General features: G+C 36.6%; 1 protein-coding gene across 1 annotated transcript in view; it reads right to left on the minus strand.

The window, feature by feature from the left end:
• The window catches only part of csmd2 (CUB and Sushi multiple domains 2), a gene marked incomplete at both ends in the record, with an annotated part of 242,218 nt that overhangs the window by 112,084 nt on the left and 109,862 nt on the right, over positions 1–20,272 (minus strand). The window contains 5 exons of the mRNA XM_079259047.1: positions 3,715–3,836; positions 5,986–6,110; positions 6,970–7,057; positions 10,855–10,932; positions 12,681–12,793. Coding sequence (XP_079115173.1) covers positions 3,715–3,836; positions 5,986–6,110; positions 6,970–7,057; positions 10,855–10,932; positions 12,681–12,793 — 526 coding nt within the window. The remainder of the gene's footprint in view (positions 1–3,714; positions 3,837–5,985; positions 6,111–6,969; positions 7,058–10,854; positions 10,933–12,680; positions 12,794–20,272) is intronic.

Raw genomic sequence — 20,272 nt, forward strand, 5'->3', positions numbered from 1 at the left:
AAAATATTGTTTTTGTTGATTTCTGTCCTTTACAGTTTCATCTCTTCACAATCTTTTGGTAGGTTTCATTTCAATCACATCGCTCACATTATGTGTAGACAAACAGCTTGGATTATAAAACCTGCACATGACCACATGGAAATGTTTTACTACAGCTGACTTTTAGCTTGGTGAAAATGAATTCATTCCCACTAATCAAATTTCTGATTGCCGGCCAAACGGTCTGCATGACCCTTTACTCTTTGCCCATCAAAACAGCAGAGTCATACACCATTGGGGCCCATTTGCTTGACTAAAAATGACTTAGGACACATCGGGAGATGAGGCAGAGGATTTTAGGCCTTCATCAAGGTGAATATCTGCACCATTATATATTACAAAATTACAACAGATCTGCTTATCTTATTATAAAGCTGCAGGTGGAAGAAATACAAAGTTTAGGAAAATAAAATGGCATCTTTAGGTTACATTTTAAAGACACAGACAAATTTAAAAGAATTAGGTATGTTTATACAAAATGTGAATCAGGCTGAAGACTATGATCACAAGACAAACAAAAACTAAACATTGGCTGTCTTTGTGTCCTACTTTAAATTGGTCGTCAATGTTTTCAGCAAAATTCTTAATGTTTTCAGAGGGCTGAGAGAGCAAGGTCTAATGAAAAAGCTTATATAAATGCAAATTGCATTATGTCCTATGTTAAACCTCGTGCCTAATGAAAATTGCCAACGTGGAGAGAAAAGATTGATGATGTTTAGCCAAAATAGGTCAGATCGCTCGATATATAGAGTTTCATACCACAAGCTCATCTCCTTTCTACCAGCTAGCAGGTGAACTACAGAAAGGGCAGGGAACAAAAAAAGAATGCAAAGCAACCATATTGGAAGCATTTGTTAGAAATCCCTCTCACTTAATGGGTAACGCAAATAAATAAGCTTTAGTGTGAGAATGCAGATTATTGTTTTATTATTCTCATCACCCCTGCAATGCCAGTTAGAACGCTTGTTGGTGTTCTTTCCACCAGAAACACCTAATATACACACATTAATTAATATACAGGTTGTGAGCACACTGAGGGAGGAAGGGATGGGAATTGACTTATAAAAAAATCGGTAGTAATGTATTTTGGATGACTTAGCTCATTTGTTTAGTCTACGAATACTTTTTTTTTTTTTTTTTTTTTTTTTTTTTTAAATCTGAGGCTAATCACATAATTTCCTGCAGACACTCTACCAAGGTGCCTAAAACTTTATGTTACTTACATAACCCCAGTTCTCTTAGTAGCATGATTGAGCTTCTCACTATGGGAATGCTCTGAGTGTGACCTCACCAGAAGCATCCATTATACTTTTCCAGCCAGGATTGGCTGGAGCATGTCTGTCAGTGCCAGGGAAGGCACAGACCATTTCTCTATGAAAGGGGTTGGTGATCAGGCAGCTCATTTGAAAACACTCACCTCTCCCTTGCGATGAATGCACAAAGAGAGTGGACCGGTAAAGCACTCAGTTATTCCAAGTAACCTAGAGTTTTTCATATTATTTGTTTCGTGTCTCACATTGGGAAAAATACTTCTGCATTGCCTAGGCAGGAGGTCATAGGTAAACCACAGTCATGCAGAATCCATCACTCACATCCTACTCATGTGGCCGGTGACGTCAAGCTTGTAAAGCCAAGATAAAGTGTAAGGTTATGCCCAACTTGCTAGATATCCTGAATGGATACTTCCTGAAGTAGTGCCTAAGAGGTAGTGAGACAGTAGTGAGTGAGTAAGTTCCTGACTATTTTGTAAAAATTCAAGAGAAGTATGTGCAATGCAAAATTGGCAAAGTAGAACTTGCCTTCCATGGCAGTATGACGGCATCTTAAAAGGTAGCATGATGGGTCAATCAATGTCTGATGCACAGGGACACTAGTTGTCTTGGTAAGTTAATTACCTAGTTAGCTGCTATAATTAACTTAGACAGCTAAAACTTATTTTTCCTGGGTAATTTACTCTTTGTTTCAGATGTCCATCTCATTTCCATATGTAGAAGGATTCAAAATGTAGCTGTATTTGATGTCCCAGACAAGGTGAAGAGAAACCTATACAGGTATTTATTTTGTTTTGTTACACTAAGTGCCTTATTTTCCTTATTTTACTACAAGCTGTAAAGTTCATTAAAAGTTGCTGAATATAAGGCAATCGTCTTAGAAAGCATTTTTAGATAGCACATCACACTAAAATTTACATAAGATCTGATAAGTCTACTTATCAAAATAATTAGTGACTACTCAATTATAACAATGAGTTTTTGCTACAGCCCTGGTGAGAGCACTCCTCCTAAGATTCAAGAGCTGCTTGGGCCTGTTTCAGATGAAGATACATCACACAATGGGTAAGTGTCCCAGCTTGAATTCACTTTTTCCCCATACAGGCAGGTTCCTACCTCTCCAGGCCACCCTCCTTGCTTATTTGTAGCAAGGGAGAGGTGAGAGTTTTCAAATGACCTGCCTGCATTGTGCCAGCCCCTTTTATGGGGGAAGGGTCTCTGCCCCGACTGTCACTGACGGACATGCTTCAGCCAATCCTGCCCCAGAGTGTAATACGTGACTCTGATGAGGTCATGCTTAGAACATTCCCACAGTCAGACATGAATGCTATGAAAGAGACTTTTTTTTTTTTTTTTTTTTTTTTTACACTCCCCAGCTTCATATACCTGTAATCAACATCTCAGATGACATATTGGACCATTTTTCTTTTTTTTTTCCCCAAAATGAGACTGCAGCATATTAGATGAGATTTAGAAACATTAAACTTTTTGATAAAAGCAGCCACTTTCACTATCTTCCCATCCTTAAAAATCAGCAGCAACCACATAAAACATAAACTAGTCAAGATGCTTTGATGTTGAGTTCAGACTCAGAGGAGCATAGTTGTGTCCCATCCAGCTCGCTCTGCAGTGCCACCCCTGCCTAAGCAGACAGGGCAGGAATTGAAGCCTATTTAATCTCTAAACAGAAAGAACAGCATCACTTCATCTTCATCTAAACCAGACTCAGCCTAAAACACCAGTGTCTATTTTTGTAGGCTGTCTGCTGGGTATACCCGGGGGAGTTTGTGTTTGTATACTTGCAAAAAAGGGCAGATTTTGGTGGGTGTGTATTGTCTCTGACTAACCTGCCTGCCCTAGCTCTCACCTTACACAACCTCTCATTCTCCCTGCAAAGTGCAATGAGAGAGCATATTTGTAAAACTCATTTGAGTTCAGAGGGATGGTTGGCCTTGAACACGCCTCCAGTGTCAATGATCTAAACAAAATGGCTGTGACACTTCTATGATATTCCATAAGTATGCTTTCAAAACCTTTTCATTTTTCTCTCGTCCATCTTACTTTCCTCTTCTCTATGTCACCAGAGGTATTTTCTAACAGCCTGCTCTGTCTGTTGTTGGCTCTGATCCAGTATCAATCCCCTTATTTCTTTTGTGTCTCATGTTTTATAGTGTAGTACAGTGTACTGAACAGCTCCCAAAGTGTAAAAATGATCAAAAGCGTAAAAGGAATCATGTGTTCAACAACATTTCTTCTCAGCAGGTAAAGACAGATTGTTCAGTTTCTTTTGTTGCTGACTGGTGAAAACACTACATAATACTCTGCTGGAAAGCAGTGGCCACCAAGTCAAAGCTAAATGAATACTCTGTGCTGTAAATGTTATTCCATGTTTGAGAACTTTTACCTTAGAAGTGTCCGTCGCTGTGATGACCCAAGTGCAGTTAGCGTTGTTGTCGTACTGGACAGGGTAGTTCGGAGAAGTGATGATGCCACTGGGACCTTTTAACTGACCTCCACACATAGGGGCTATAAAATAAGACAGAAAAAGGCAAACGTTTGGTCAATGATTTGTATTTTTTTGTGGAGTTGTGCATTTAAACTAAGTCAAAGTTCCTCCTGGATCAGATCTTACATTCAGTAGCATGAGTCATACCACTCATGCTAGAGCAGGTTTGGATACCTGCTCTATCTATAAACCATCTTCCAAATCCAAAGAATTCTTATTAATCCTAAAGTTTCCTGAGTTGAGTATAGCTGATATTTTATATTTGTCATGTTTCCTTTAAAAAGCTCTGTGGGGGACCCAAAATGCAATCCTCACCACATGGACTGCATTCCAAAGATCCTTCAGTATTTTCAACTAAGCTGCAGAGGCATGTCTGCACTGGAGGTGTTCCAGCTATAATTCGCAGTTCTCCATCTCACGTGGAGACCCCAAGTTTAAAAAATAGACATTTACACAACCCATGCAACTGCTTTTGTATCATGTGAACTGCACCTACCACTTTATAAAACTATATAACTAAATTTCCCCTCACTTTACATAAAATTATATAAACTGGATGTTGGGCTCTGAAAGTCCTCAAAGTGAACTTCAACGACTTTCGAAACCATGCCTGCAATGCATAGAACTAAGACACAAACTCTTGAAGTACCTGCTACTCTGTTAAAACACTGCTCTTTATGCTAGTATGTCTCCCTTGCATCTCTTCTGGTATCGACTCTCAGTTAACTAATCATTAATGCACCATGTCAGTTAAGTGTTGGATCTAAGACTGCAATTTGGTGCCCCAGCTCCAGCCTGGTACAGCCCACCTGTGATCAGATTATCTGGGTAAACTAATAGCTTTTGGTAAGTTACATATCTAATTGCTATTAAAATTACAGGCAGTATGCATATATAAACCTAGTGAAAGAAAAAAAAAAAAAAAAAAACAGCAGGTGTTGCTACATTTAACCCTATTCCGCCACCCAGTTTGAATTATTAATTATTAATTCATTTTTACAATTATTAACCAGTCCACTTGTCTGGATTTTAAGTCCAGTTCAATTTAATAAAAAAGGGAAATTAATCCACAGCATATCCAATCAAATATCCTCAGTTAGCAAACCGAGCTTGAAAGGACAAGGTGACTTTTGTTTTCAGGGTCCAAGGATGCCTGCACAATAGAGCTGTTGTTAAACACTCCTCTAAATTAAAGCAGAGAACTCAAGGAGTGTGTGTACATGCACATAAGAGAACAGGAACCACAAAGCACTGCAAGACCTGAAAACCAACCAGATTTAATGAATTATGTCCAGGAAAGTTCCTTTGGGTGTTCAAGCCCCCCACTCAGGGGCTCCCTGCTCCACCCCTCTCCCACCAAGTAACCTCATTAAAAAAAAAGAAAAAAACTGAGCTTCAGAATGGAAGTATAAATGCATGTTGTGCTGACAGTTAGGGTGACCTTAACTCACTAAATACAGCAGAAAGGAAGGGTGCTCAAAGTACCATTTTCATTTTTTTTTTTTTTTTTACAATTTATGTCTGACCTTTTCACATGGAAGTGGAAGAGACTAACCAGCAATCAAGGCTTTGAAAGAAAAATCACAACAGCTTGATATAAACAGATGGAAAGCACAAATGAAAATGGAACCATATATTTCATGTTAAGGGAATGGATTTGCTGCTGAATTTCCTAAAAGCATGTGTTTTCAGTTTTCACCAATTTCAGTTTGTTTTTTAAATTGAAGCCCAACACATCAAACTAAAATTGGCGATCCTTTGAGGCTTTTCTTTATTACTTGAATCCAAATTAGGATAGCAAAATACCGAGGCAGGCCTTGCTGTTTCGTGTCTGAATAATTGTTTTAGTAAAGATTGAAGAAAAAAAGTTTTTTGTTTTTTTTTTGTTTTTCCTTTTATTTTTACCTGTGAATAAAGAATTGAACAGCATGGCTGAATGACAGAAGAAAAATAATCATGTCCAAAGGTCAAAGTGAGGCCAGTTACAGCAAAATTGGGAGTACCATATTTTAAGAAAAGAAGGAAATGGGCTTCAGAGCAGCACAAAATGACTGCAGTTTCACAGGTAAACATGCAGTGCGCATCTCAGAGCGGAAATAATAAATAGAGGTCATATTGAGTCTACCTCCGTTGCACTTGAGCACAGATGGACAACACACGACAACTTACCCCTGCAGATAGGACGGTCATCACTCCAGCCTACATAGCTGTCTGTCACTCTGAGGCAAGTGATGCTCTTTGAACCCTGCAGTTCATATCCCTCGTCACAGGAGAAATGTACTGTAGCTCCTCGCCTGCAGTTTGGTTGCACCAAGCGAGGAAAACACAAGAGAAAGAAAATAACAACAATAGACAAAACAAACAAACAAAAACATACATAAACAGTATAAGTGATAAGACAAGTTAAAAAAAAACTAAATAAATAAAACCCTTCATTTTCTTTGCCACCCTGGCTGCAATTATTAAAAGTACTACACAGGAAGAAGATGGATGACACCTATTTGTCTGTGTTACAGGTGACTACTGACACAGCCAGTGGCTTTGAGTGGAACAGCAATGTAAAATCCCCACAGTAATATCACCATCTCACAGAGTGAACATATTCGTGTGCAGTGGCTCATATACATTTGTTTAAGTATACCTATGTCTCTGTTTGGTCTGGTAGCAGGAGTTTGGAACAGGAAAGTAGGTAAAATATCCTGGAGCACATATCAAAATGCAGTTATTTTATAATAAGTGAAAGAAATTGTTAATTTTATTTAATCACGAAATCAAGTGTTTTTTTTAGATGATCTGAACAAGTCTTTCATTAACAACTTCTGCTTAACTCCAAGTCACTCAGATCATTTTCAATCACATTTTTTTTTCAGGCTCAAATACCCAAAAACTCACTGCTAACTTGCTAATTGATACATTGCATGTCTTTTTAGCTAGAGTTAGTGTTAGTAGCAAGTTAATCAATGTCATCAATCTTATCTGTCAGAAATGCATTTCTATTTTTACTTTTTTGTGTAACTGAATATAAACTAAATAGAAATGTGTAATAAGAAACGGGCACCAGTTGGTAAGCCAAATGAGCAGTTTTGATATGAACTCCTAAAGTCTTCCAGATACTGTCTGTCAATGTGGTTAAAAGCTTTGATTTGTTTTTACCTGAAGTCAGACCCTTTTCTTTTTCCCCGGTCTGGTATCCCCGGATCTGGACACATGTTGTGTCCCTGCGCTACACCCATCTGAGACACTGATGGGTACAGACAGAGAAAACCTTTTTTAAACACAGATGATTAAACAACTGAAAGTTTTTTTTTTCAAACCTAAAGTTCAATAGTTTTAGATTTTTACTGGAAATAAATAATATGCTTGATCAAAATAAAAAAGCAAAATGTAGTCAGTATTGTTACTCTTTAATGTTCCAAATAAAAAAAAAATAAAAAGAAAATGCATTGTCAATGGAAATATACCTTCTTTTGAGCTGGGGCTCAGTTTGGCTCTATGGTACACAGCATCTTTATCATGATCATTTAAAAACTGAAAGCCTGATTCTTACAATTTAATGAATCATGAAATGTGCCTGAACATGTGCTACACACTGAAGTTTGACATTTGTACTGCAGCACTGTGTAAATTCACTCGTATTTAATCAATGTGACACACTTAGATTTTACGTAAATATTTTCCTTGTTCACAGTCCTGATGGTATTAGTGATGGTATAAGTTAAGTCATGTCACTGGGGGGAGATGAAATGTCAGAAGAGGTCAAATAAACTTGGTCAACTGGAGGAACCCAGAGTGACTAAGGGGTCAAAGATCTACCAGGCCAGATCAATGGGACACCTGCTTACTGGCCAGAGTCCCAGTTTATGACCAGACAGCACAGAATTTAAAACAGGGCTCAATAATATCAGCACAGCTCACAGAAAAAAATATGTTCAAACTGTGGAGAAATTTTATCACTTTTATGTTTTAGTTGATCTTTTTACTTGTCTTCTTGGGCACTGTGTTGTTTTTTCCTCATTAAAATTAAGAAAAAATTACTAATAAAAAAAGTTTGTGCTTTTTTTCCTTTTTGTTGAAGCAAAGAAAATCAGATGCTTCTAGTTACTACAAGACTTGAAATGAATGTGGTAGTAAAGGTCTTCAAACAATATTGTAGTAGTATAGTAGTTGCCTAAAGAAAGTTCTTTCTGCTCCACAAGTTCTTCCTGCTTTCTGTGACTCAGCCGTCAGGGTGTTAATGTTACAGATGTTCAAATAAAGCTGAATAGGATGAAGAACCGTGAACTCAGAGGACATGTGAGGACGAGGCGAGGATGGCATTGTGAAAAGAGCAACCAATGCAATTACTCCTGTCCATTTTCTATTAGAAGTGTGTCTCGAGTACAGACTGTACGTCCTTTGTGTCTGTAACTCTTTTGACACCCAGCAGTTACCCTTTTCTCTTGCCAAGGAGTCCATAGGAAAACTTTGAGATGACTTTGAACAAAAGGTGAGACAGCAAAAAAGGCTGCCTGGCATCTTTGCCATGACATAGACAGACCTTGTGACAACAGTTTTTCATTCTCTGAAAACTGATGGAAGTTAAAGGCATATTCCATGCATATGACTTTAAAATTTGTTGGCATTAAATCATAGATTTAAAAATACTTTTTATAAATGTACCTGTTATAATTACATAGGTGTGGGACTCGGTTAAAAAAAAAAAATCAAATTTATTGCAGGCTTTGTAATTGATTACATTGCTCCAAAAAGCATCATTTAGCAATTATTAAATCAAATAATTGTAAAAGAGATTAATACAATAAACTCAAACTTTATTCATGTCTGGATAAATTGATTTAACTTTGAAACAGTAAAAAAGAAATAGGAAAAAAAAGGCCGGAAAAAAAACAGACCCAAAGTTGAGATGTCATTTTAAATACTTTAACTACAGCATGTTCCAGTCATTTTAACTTTGTTAATGTTTTTGTTCACACTCTTCATTAACAGATATTAATATCTGACAGTAAACCAGGACAAATTAATCTTAATTAACTTCAGTCTGATTCTTCTAATTAATTAATCATAATTAAGGCATTAAATTCCCACCCCTAATTTAAACATAAAAAATATAAACTTATAGTCCTAGTATGAAACCCTTTATAGTTTTAATGTCAAACACAGAAATGTTGAAGACTAATTTACTAATTTATGACTGAATTGCTTGTACATTAAATGTACTATACAAATAAACTTGATTAGACTTTTTTTTATACAATTTCTAAAGACCGAAAGTACCTCATGAAAAAAGAAGAATTCACAATAAAAATATCTATAATGTAAACCTTTTTAAGCTCAAAGCTGTGTTATATGAATCAGGATTAGGTTTTAGGCAGGGGTTATGAAAAAAGAAAAAAAAAAAAAAACACATTTCAACATCGAGTCCTTGACACATAAAAAGTTTTTCCACTTTAACTCATTTGATCACTTTTCAGGCAAAAGTTGCAGTAAATTACAGACATCATCGCTTGTGCAGAAGAGCGTATAGACTCCTAAAGAGAAAAGAAGATAAAGGAAATAGAGGCTTCTGTACTACTTTTAGACTATTAAATATTGCTCTCTGTTCTTTCCTTGTCAGATGGGGCAAAGTAACTCCTGAGCCTGCCTTTTGTAGCAACAACCAGTCACGGATGTAATTTGTCAGCTCTCTCAGCAAACCTCGCATAAGTAATCGATTTTCTTTTCTTACAACGTGAAGCAGTACAGCAGCGTGGCAAGCCTCCTGCATGGCATAGAAGAAATATTTTTTCATATAACCATATTTATTTAAATAGATGCATTGCATTCAAACACCATCTACATTTATATTTCCAGGTTGTTTCTCAGTTCATTATGTGTATTGCATCAGTGTCATAATTTCAGTCGAGTCGAAAGCAACTCATCTAAGATACTTATGGAAGCATATGGAAGACACTGCCAGTGTGCATGCATATACCTAAATGTCTAAGTATTAAAGCTTAGGGATTTTTTAAAGATTTCTTGGACTACTCTGGTTTGGTTTCAGAATCAGCAATATGATTCATTAATCAGCCTGAGCAAAGATGACGAACAAGTCAGCACTTGGTTTCCCAGTCAACCTCAAGGTGAAACATGACTGGATGTCTAACACCAAGTTATGGGTGACCTCAAGCTGTATAATTTGAAAGAGTACGTACATTTTTAATGAATTTAAGGTCATACGAACACAGGAGGATATTGAAAAAGTATATCTTTTTAAACATTTTGCTCCTGCAATGTATAATGTTTCATTATAGGTAACATAGCCGGACGAGTGGGAGCTGGTGGTAGCAATAAGGTTGAAGCAGTTATTTGTCTGCAGATGCTTGTCTTGAAACTTGTGAATATTGCAAAGCTGTCTTTTTTAAAAAAAAGGTTCATAAATAATTTCAGTTTGCAAATGTATAAATTCCCCTTTTCTTCCAAGTTTAAAAAAACATTGCATGAGAAATTATATCAAGCTAAAGATTCAAAGCTTTTTATGTCAAATATGCATCAACAGTAAAGGACTTTAATGCCGTTGCTATAACTACCGAAGGGGAATGCAGCCCTATTAATGACAAACTAGCACTTCAGTCACAAGTGTTCAGCAAAATTATCAGTTTACTAAAGCTTAACATCCATGCTCAAGCCAGACTTCAAAATATAACCTTGACAACCTGTATTTATGTTTTCATATAAGGGGTCAGCAGTGTTGTGATGAAAAATGTTGCACTGGCTAAATGTGGGTAAGCAACACTGCAGCAGAGTTATATCTCTCTCCCTCTCCCTGATAAAGATGCAAAATTAGAGATGCTTTCCATATTGCCACGCTGTGCTAGGCAGATCGAATTTCACATTTTACACAGCAGTCTTATCAAAAGGTTAAATAATCTACTGAGATGAACTCGAGCCCCATTGGCTTTGATAAATGAAAGAGTTTGTCACTTTGAAAGAAAATTATATATATATATACACACACATAAATACATACACACATACGTTTGTGTGTGATTCATAACTTACACACTGATATCTTTTGGTGGTTGTCTTTGCTGGGCAGCATCTTTACACCTCGAGATTTTAGTTCAGTCATCTTCTTAACTAGAGAGAAAAATACAATCAGACAGCAGAATTTATTAAAGCAACAATGTCTAACAGTTCACCATTGGCCAAATGTTAGCATCCCATATAGTAAAGAAAAAGTTTTGGCCCAGATTTGGCCCATTTTAGCATTTTTGTTTGGCCCAAATTTGGACCTGACTTACCGCACTGACTAAATGTGAGTCTGACTGCCAAAACGCTGATGAATGACTGCCACGTGTCCCACAAGAAATTGCCATAACGAAGGCTTCCTGTATTAGGACCACTTCTTTTTCAGACAATGCTTGCCGTTATCCACCTCCATGTCAACAACTTACGACCAGACCACATGTTCCCCAACAGAAAACTTGCCATAATCCAAACCAGACTGTCAACACTTAGTAGTGCCATAACTGAGCCGTAAGTGCCAAAGTAGTCCAGATTCGGCCTTAACATTCCTGCTATCTGGAAGGCTTTACAATATGCTGCTGAGTACTGTTGCATCAATTTGACAAAGCAGGTTGGAACTTCTGATGAAAAAACTATAATAGTAAAATCATTTAAAAAAAACAAGCTTGGTTGGTGTCTGGATCTGAGTGATTATGTGACAGACATTGATAAAACATTTTTTATGACTTTGTTCCTTAATGTTGTGAATAATTAGCAACCCAATAATTTGCTACAATGAAAACCTTTAATAAATTTAGACCTGTTGGGAAGTATGTTTTTAACTTTTAAGCAGGGACCATTATATTTTCTGTTTTTAGGTTCTTTCAGTTGTCAAGAAATGAGGATTTTCTACAAAAAATTATTCAAGTTTTAAAAAGTTTTTATGAACAATACAACAGGCAGCTAAAAATTTACAAGGTTAGCCTAAACCCAATCTTCCTACTGTCTCATAATGAACTTATATTTTTAGGTCAAACCAGAGAGACGGTGACAACCTAGTTGATGTGAACACACATCGGATAACCTTGAGAACATCTATTCTAACTTGATACATTTAACCATACTGAGACCAATTGTTTAAAATATTTTCAGACTGGCTGGTGTTTCGCCAAGATTTGGTTTTTGCAGCTATAAACTGGGGCCAATGGTGTAGGTTCCCATTTCTGGTACTCTGTGCATTCACTCTGTCCCCATCATCCCCCCTGAGACGGCTGGAAGTGAGAACCTTAGCAATCATCTTTTTTGTAGACAAACTAATCCTTTTCCCAGCTCATCCCCTCTCAGCGGTGATCCCTGAACCTCTAAGAGTTATGGGACAGAAAATGGATTCGTGGAACAAAATGGATTTTTTGGATTCTATATGTTTCTGTCTGAATGTGTGTTAAATAATTGACGGTCTAAAAGAGACCCAGAAATGCAGTTTTATTGAGTAAACACAAATACTTCCATAAAGGTTAAACAGTTTTCATTTACACATCCACAATCTCAAAACTGACCAAATCTGAAAATAAGACAGCTTTGTCATTAGCAAAATTAAACTAATTGATAATTAGTGAAGAGAGTGCGATAGAACAAATCATAATTGGTTAAAAGTAGAATAAAGTCAGTTATCCAGATACCACTACTATATTCTAACCATGGCGATAATGGTATCAGGTTGGGTCTTGTTTCATCAGAAGCAGAATAGTACTTAATATCAAAAACATTTATGCGGGCATTTAAAATGAACATTTCACACAACTGAACATTACATAAACGGAAATGCATGATGATCACAATTAATCTTCTACCTTAAATGTTATGAGTGCTCTTTATCTTACCTTGGTACTGAGCACTGAAACCCCTTAACTTGTGGTTGCCATCAGAGGTAAAGTGCAGCCGAAGCCAGTTCTTACTGCTAATGATGGGTGAGGGAAGGTTGGGACCAGTAAACCTACAAATGGAGACAAAGAAGTGCCATATATATTAACATATTACAAAAGGTTCACTGCGCCATTGAGCAACAACATTGTACTGGCAAGCAAATCTTATTCACTTGAAACTTCTACAATAAAAGAAATGATATTCTGATTTTACATCTTAAAACGGATCATTTTTTATGCAGGGAAAGTACTCAGATTTTTTGGGTTTTTTTTTGGTGGCATACAGCAATTATATATCAATCAAGTTTTCAATACAGTTGAGGCCAGTGCCAAACAGTATATCACAGAAGCCGGCAAAAACTGCCGGTCATCCCCAGTGATTGTCTCGTTTGTTGATTCTAATCATAGCAGTGTTCCAAACTGAATTTGATAATGATATAGAGGTGTTAATGTGTTACTACTAAAAGATCTATCAAAGGGAAGGTCTCGCACAAGAGGAGCTGCGTTATTAACAACTGTTAAGGTGCAATCACTTTAGAATAATCCATTAGACTCTGTCTGATTAGGGACTCACTACAGTTGAGGGGTTTATTATCCCAGAATGTGTTTACACTGCACTTCTCAAATGAATCAGAATGTTTAAAAAATGTTGATGCAAAAAATAAGGAGCTGCATCAGATACCAGTGGTCTGGGTTCACCGTGTGTTTTGCAGAACTTTTACAAAATGCTTCCGAGCTGCCAACAGCCCCACACATCTTGGTTGTGTTTACCTGCAATGCCATGTGATAAACTCACAATGCACTGTGTTTAGTAGTCCACTTCCTGTATCTGGTCAGCGTGAAACAGACCAAGACCTGTGTCTGTCAACATACCAACCCCATCTCTGATACATATTTGAATATATTTGCGTATTCACATGACCCCAAACAAAGTGGACTTTTTGAGCAAACAGACTGGGATTAAAAAAAAAAAAAAAAGAAAAGAAAAAAAGGCTCGTGTGAATGTGTCCTTAACAAACCTCAACCCAATAAAAAGGACCAGGAAAAAGCAGCAATGACACTTTTAAAGAAAATATGTTTTTATGGCTTTGGAAATGTTATGTTCAATTATACATCACAAACACTTAAAGTGCCTCCTGATCTGTATACTAATGAGCGCTGTTGCTTACCAAGCACTTTTCCAGTTGTTAAAGCCAAAGTCATGAGGGAACGCATCATGTTTTATCTTAAAACACACTAAAATGAGTTTGCGAGCACCTTCCTATCCACACATACAGACTTGCATTAGAACAGGGGTGGCCAACCACGGTCCTTGAGGACCACAGACTTGAAAGTGTGGGGAGTTTCTCTGCTTCAACACACCTGACACATATCAGACTTTTTATTAGATTTGTGCCAAAGTTGACATCAAAGTCTGCACCAGTCTTCTAATTACCCATTCATCTGAGTCAGTTGTAATGAGTAATCTGCCATGCGATGACTGCCGTCTGGTCATCTTAGAGGACTGGATGATAATATCTAAGGAATTTAAAGTCCGTCCTCAGCCATTACAAGCATTCCTCAACAGAACTGATCATTAGCTTAAACTGACAAATCTTCTGTCCCTTCATTTGAAATGTATTAAAAAAAAAAGGGTAAAGTAAATGTTTTAGTCTTCTTCTGAACACATTCAGTTGAGTCAATATGATGCAAGACATTATTTTAGTACAAAAGTAGCATAGCCAACATTTACACCACTAAAGCACTAATATTGTTGTAAGCAAAGATACTAACTGTACTTAAGGTTGCATAATAAAGTGCCCAAGTTCCCCATGAGTGTTTTAGGTGAAAGCTAGGGTTTCTTTATCCTGGATTTTTATAACACAGACATTGCAGTTTTCTGCTCTTTCATTTGTCCTGTTGGTTAAGTGTCTTTGTGATATTATGTTACTTTTACAGCTCAGGAAATGACAACACACAACAGACAAAAGACAGATGATTGGACAGAAAGAAAACTATGAAAGAAAAGCAGGAACAAAAGAAAAGATTTTTCAAGAGGTTCTAACTGCAAGTCTAAGTTAAAACTTAAATCTTAAAAGTTTCAAGTCCCAATCTCTGCCTCCTACTACTTCTAGAACAAAAGAGACAATAATTATTATTCCATGAAAGAAGTAATGGGAGAAGAATAAAGCACAAACAAAGAAAATAATCTTCTATGAGAGATTAATCTACTGACAGCATTCAGCTGAAAAATCTGACATACCTTTTTGTAGAAATCTCTTCAATAAAAACTATGCAAGTCATAGAATGAAGGAAGATACACTGTTTATATTGTGAACTTTTCAGGGGGTAAAGACAAAGCCATACTTTAAACTCAAATATGGGGATCAAAGGAAGAGGTAGAAGAAAGATTCGGGCAGCAGGTCTAATAAACTGTGAGGAAGAAATGAGATGAGATTGTAAGTAAAGGTGACAAAGGGTGTAAAATCCAACAGGAAGCGAAGCTTGAAGAAAGCTTAAGGTTAAGGTTAGTGCCAAGACCATGGCCTCAGTTGCCCCTGTGACCCTATTTATTTATTATACATACTGAAAAGAAGCCTCAAAAAAGGACTACTGTGCATTTCTCTGAAAGCCATTTACACTGCGAGGCTTTTCCACTTTATTAACTCTTGATTGCTATTTAACTGCATAGCTGATATTGTTTTGGTTTTTCTATCTTTTTTTATTCTGTGCACCTTTCTTGCCACAAAGTTTTTTTAATAGACAATCCATCATAGTTTCATCATGTTTTTCTGCTCTGCTGTCACCCCCACACAAAGTGACAGGTTTGAGGTTTGCATCCAACACAGAGCAGGCTGTCGTGCAGTCTTCCAAAAGTCAACAACATCATTTTCAAAGATGACAGTAAGTAAGGATTGAAGACTGATTGTTGCTAAATAACACAAAATTTCACAACATAATGAAGACAAATAGGAACAGAATGAAGGGATACAGACAACAATCACAAACAGCTGCTAAAAACAAAATCAGATTATTTTAACTCCTTGCTCTCTCCAATGCCAAGAAGCAGCAAATGACAACATCACAAAAAGAGCAGCTTTGACCTTGGATTGTTCTTTAAATACTGGACCAGGGATCCTCAATCCTGGTTCTCAAGGGCTGGTGTCCTGCAGGTTTACAAAGTGCCCTTGCTGTAAAACACTTGACACAGACTAAGACAAGCTCTGCACATGTCTGCTAAATATGTATTGATTAAAATCAGGTGTGTTGTAGCAGGGACAGTTGGGAAGACTGCAGAACTCTGGCCCTCAAAGACCAGGATTTAGGATCTTTGTACTACACCACATAGTGACAACACTCTGGATGTTCTTTTTTTTAAACTAGATGAACCACCACAGAGAAAAAAAAATATATACAATGGCACCATAATCGAACAACTGAAGATACTCGGTATCGCTGCTCACAGACACAACTTTATTGAAGAAACATGTTATCAGATACAACAATTATATGGATGGTAATCATTTCATTGTATATCTTATTAAAACATATTGACTAAATATTGTAAAGGTCAGTATTCTCCCACTTGAAACATTTAACTTAAACTGATGCATAAAAAGTTGCCATTTCCTTCACTAAGAAATCCAAAGTTACTCTATAGGTACACAGAAGCTCTGCCGTGTATCAGACCAGGTTAACCAAAGATCATTATGTTATTGTTTAAATATTGTCAAAATTAAATCATAAAATGGACTTGATAAACATTATTCTCCTTTTATTTATTTATTTTTTTTATTTATTATTTATAGTTTATTTTTTATTTTTATTATCTTCCTTTTTAGTGATGCATGGAGTCTCCTTGAAATAATCAAAGTAGCAACATACAAATGTAAAGTCATATTATGAGATAGACACACTGATTCACAAAAGCAAGCGGGTGCTTACTTCAAGGGGATGTTTTATCAGTTAAAAGTGGGGGGATAAAAAAATGTATATGCCTTATTTATAATCGTGTATATGTGTTTTTTTTTTTCAAACAGAACCACCAAATATGCAAATACCAAATCACTAACAAGTCTTAATATAGAGCTGTTTGCTCAAATATTATTTGTATAAAATTTTACAACTTTTACTTTTCTTGATATAAATCTCTTCAGCATAATTGCATTAAAGTCCTTTCTTTATTAACACCACTATAAATGCCTTTGACAATCTGTATTGTATTTTCACACAACTTAGAGAAAGCTTTCAATTTAATTGCAGTTTGAATCTTTACATATAACATCATTATGACAATGGATTGTTAACATCTGCCCTACATGAATGAAAAGTGATGGTTGCATTAACTAAAAAAAATACAACTTTTAGGATAAAGAGATATCATAAAAGGACACTTTGACCCAGAGTCAAATTTGCCTCTTTTGCTTTTCTTCCCCACCATTTCTTTCAAAGTCTTAAAATTTAAGGTGAAAGTGACTGCAAAAAGTAGACTGTCTCAAACAGACTAATGGAGGTCTCCAGAGAGCTAATGTGGCTACTTCTACCGCTCCTTTTCTGCTCACCATCTGGCTGAAGAAATTAGATTTAATGCTTAAATTGTCTTGAGAGTCCAGAGCTAGATTAGCCTTCATTTCCAAACTCCCAAAACTCCTCAGTTTCAGTGCGTCTTTTCATGATTGTCCAAGAAAATGTATTTCAGGCACAGGGAAAGAGGTAGCTGGTGGGTCACCTGGTGCACCGGGGTGTGAAGACCATGTCGGTAAAGCAGCATTAATTTTTTTCTTTGTGTTGCATGTTATCAATGTTTATGAAAATCTTAAAATAGATTAATGATTGTTCAATCTTTTGGCCAGTTTTCCCCCTATCTAATGACAGCTTTACAAATCCCTGTGGGTTTGGATATGACTTTTCAACATTATGGCTTGGTGTCAGGAATATGCAAGGCAAGTCAATTTTATTTACATTACACAAGCACAAAGGTACTTTCCATACTGATGTGATGTGATTTATTAAAATCTGGTAATCCTTTCAAGATTTTGAACAAAGGTCATTGTCATTGGGCAAGTCAGCAAACTTTCTCGACAGAATGGGTCTATTTTCTGTTTCATATTCATCGTTTCATGTCAGTGGTTTTCTGTTCTAGGGCAAGGTGTCAAATTACCCTATGCATAATTAGCAATGGGTGGAGTATTGGTGTCAAAGGTCGCCAGCTCCACATTTGGATCAAAGTCTTTAGAGCACTTTTTACAGCTTGAATTCATTGTGATATGAGATCTGATGAACATGCATACATTTGTGTGTGGTGTTTTGCATGTGTTTGGTAAGGAGAGAGAGCAGAATCTCAGTGAAGAGTGTTCCCATTAATTGCACTTACTTAGGCAGATCAATCAGAGCCCTGCTCAGTATGCATGTCATGGAGCTTACAGCAGACCAGGGGTCACAGTGACTTTAAAGCCAAAACTTTCAGCATTTTAATGAGGCTATGTGAATTATTGCACATGCCAGCTTATCCAGATGGGCATGCAAACACACACAGACACACCACCAACAGCAGTTCATAGTTATAAACGTCTGCACAAAATAATAAAATCTCTCCCTCCGTTACTCTTCCTGTCATACAAACTCTGATGAACACATGCAGACCACCACATCATTTTCAGAGAAAACTAATCAGTGTGGAAGACCCTCAAGTTAAGAGGGGGAGTATACAAGCTTTGGCAGTGTAGCTGTGCCCTTCAGATATAACTAAGACCAGACAAAAACCAGGGGTTTAAAATTAACCCCCTCCATGCCAGACACAGGACCCTGAACACGAATAACTCATTTTTGTCTCAAATAACAATCACTCAAGCAATAAAGACCGGCCTGGACCCCACACTATGAGTTAAAGCTACAATATAAAAAGAGGCCTTGAAGGTACTTATTTCTCAGAAGTAACTCTGAAATGAAGTGTATAGTGGGGAAAAAAATGGAAGGATAAAGCCTTCACCAAGCCAGTAAAGAAGCAGACCCATCACAGCCAACATGCCTTCTCTTCCCATAGACACACTGGACCAACAGAGCCAATATGTCTCTTCTCTCTCCTTTCTTAGACATCATGTGTTATTCATGAGCAGACCTCTGGCCCCATCAGAAAGCCCTGTTAAATCTTGTGAGGGATTTATTTCTACAACACATTTTCTCTGCTCACAGAACATATAATATAGACATTGATTGAAAGATATTTCCTTTAGGGAAGAACAAAACAGTGGCCTTCATTGTTGCTCCCTTTCAGGAATTGTGCTTTTTTTTTTTTTTTTGTATTTATCTTATACAAATGATATTATATATATATATATATATATATATATATATATATATATATATATATATATATATATATATATATATATATATATATATATATATATATATACACACACACACATTTGATCCCTTTTCAAAGGCTTGCGGCAAATCCACTTGTACTTAATTTATGTAGAAAATCTGTCACATTAAAAACCACGCAAAACTATTGGAAGTAAACTGCTGACTGACCAAACATGAGCTGTCAAAAACATTAGTCAGTGCCTTTCATTATTTACTTTAGGTGATCACAATGGAAAAAAAAAATACAGTCTTTCAGATGATGAATAGGTTTAATATGGTCAGCATCAAGTTTGAATCAAAATTGCATATTTTATTTGGGCTAGCCACACTGAAGAAAATGAATACCTACCGTGTACAAATGAAACTCCAAAAAAAAACCACCATCAAACATTGAGATGTGGGTTTGGTCGGACAATGACATAAAGTTAGTGAGTGTTGAAAATGCTCCATCTAATGGCTGGAATCACCCCAGGACAATCTACTCAACTTCGTCAGTTGGAAGGTGCAACCTTTTATCCAGACTAAAACTATATTTAAGCTGCCCGAGTTATCGGGCCTTTCAAAAAAGCATGTTCTAGTCACCACCAGATGCTGTGCTTTACTGTTAATGAGGAGAAGACGAGACAAATAACAAAGAAGAAATCTCATTCTTCTATTGATTAATGAAGAACAAGTTTAGTTTCAGGTAAATAACAGCTATATGTAGCTGCAACAGACTCCAGTGGTCTTTGGTTGATTATAATCCTATTGGAACTTTTACCAAATTCATGTCTGATTACAAACTATTGCTTCCATTCAGATCTGAATATCACCCCACCCACTTGTGAGTTGCAGTTGTGTTTATCTACGATGCAGTGTGCGGGAAAAAAAAAAAAACCAACAAAAAAACAATACAGATTGTTCTTGATATCTTCATTGCTCCAAACCAAATTTGGAATTGTTGCCTCCAAATACTTTTCAGCTTCTAAGAGCAAGGTATCTGTGACTGCGATCGTAGTTTATTAAAATTTTTGCAATGAAAAATTATAAAGTAAACAGAAAAAAAAACAGTTCCTCTGCTATTTGGTTTTCAGCGCAATGTCAGTTCCATTAAATATGTTTGCTCAAGAAGTTAAGGAGGATGTAAGCAAAGTCATGTATAGCTATTGAATGTGGAACCTGGACTGAAAGGGATAACTGCAATGTCCAATGACTTCTATTTT

The sequence above is a fragment of the Telmatherina bonti genome (assembly GCF_933228915.1).
Source record: "Telmatherina bonti genome assembly, chromosome: 19".
Classification (NCBI taxonomy): domain Eukaryota; kingdom Metazoa; phylum Chordata; class Actinopteri; order Atheriniformes; family Telmatherinidae; genus Telmatherina; species Telmatherina bonti.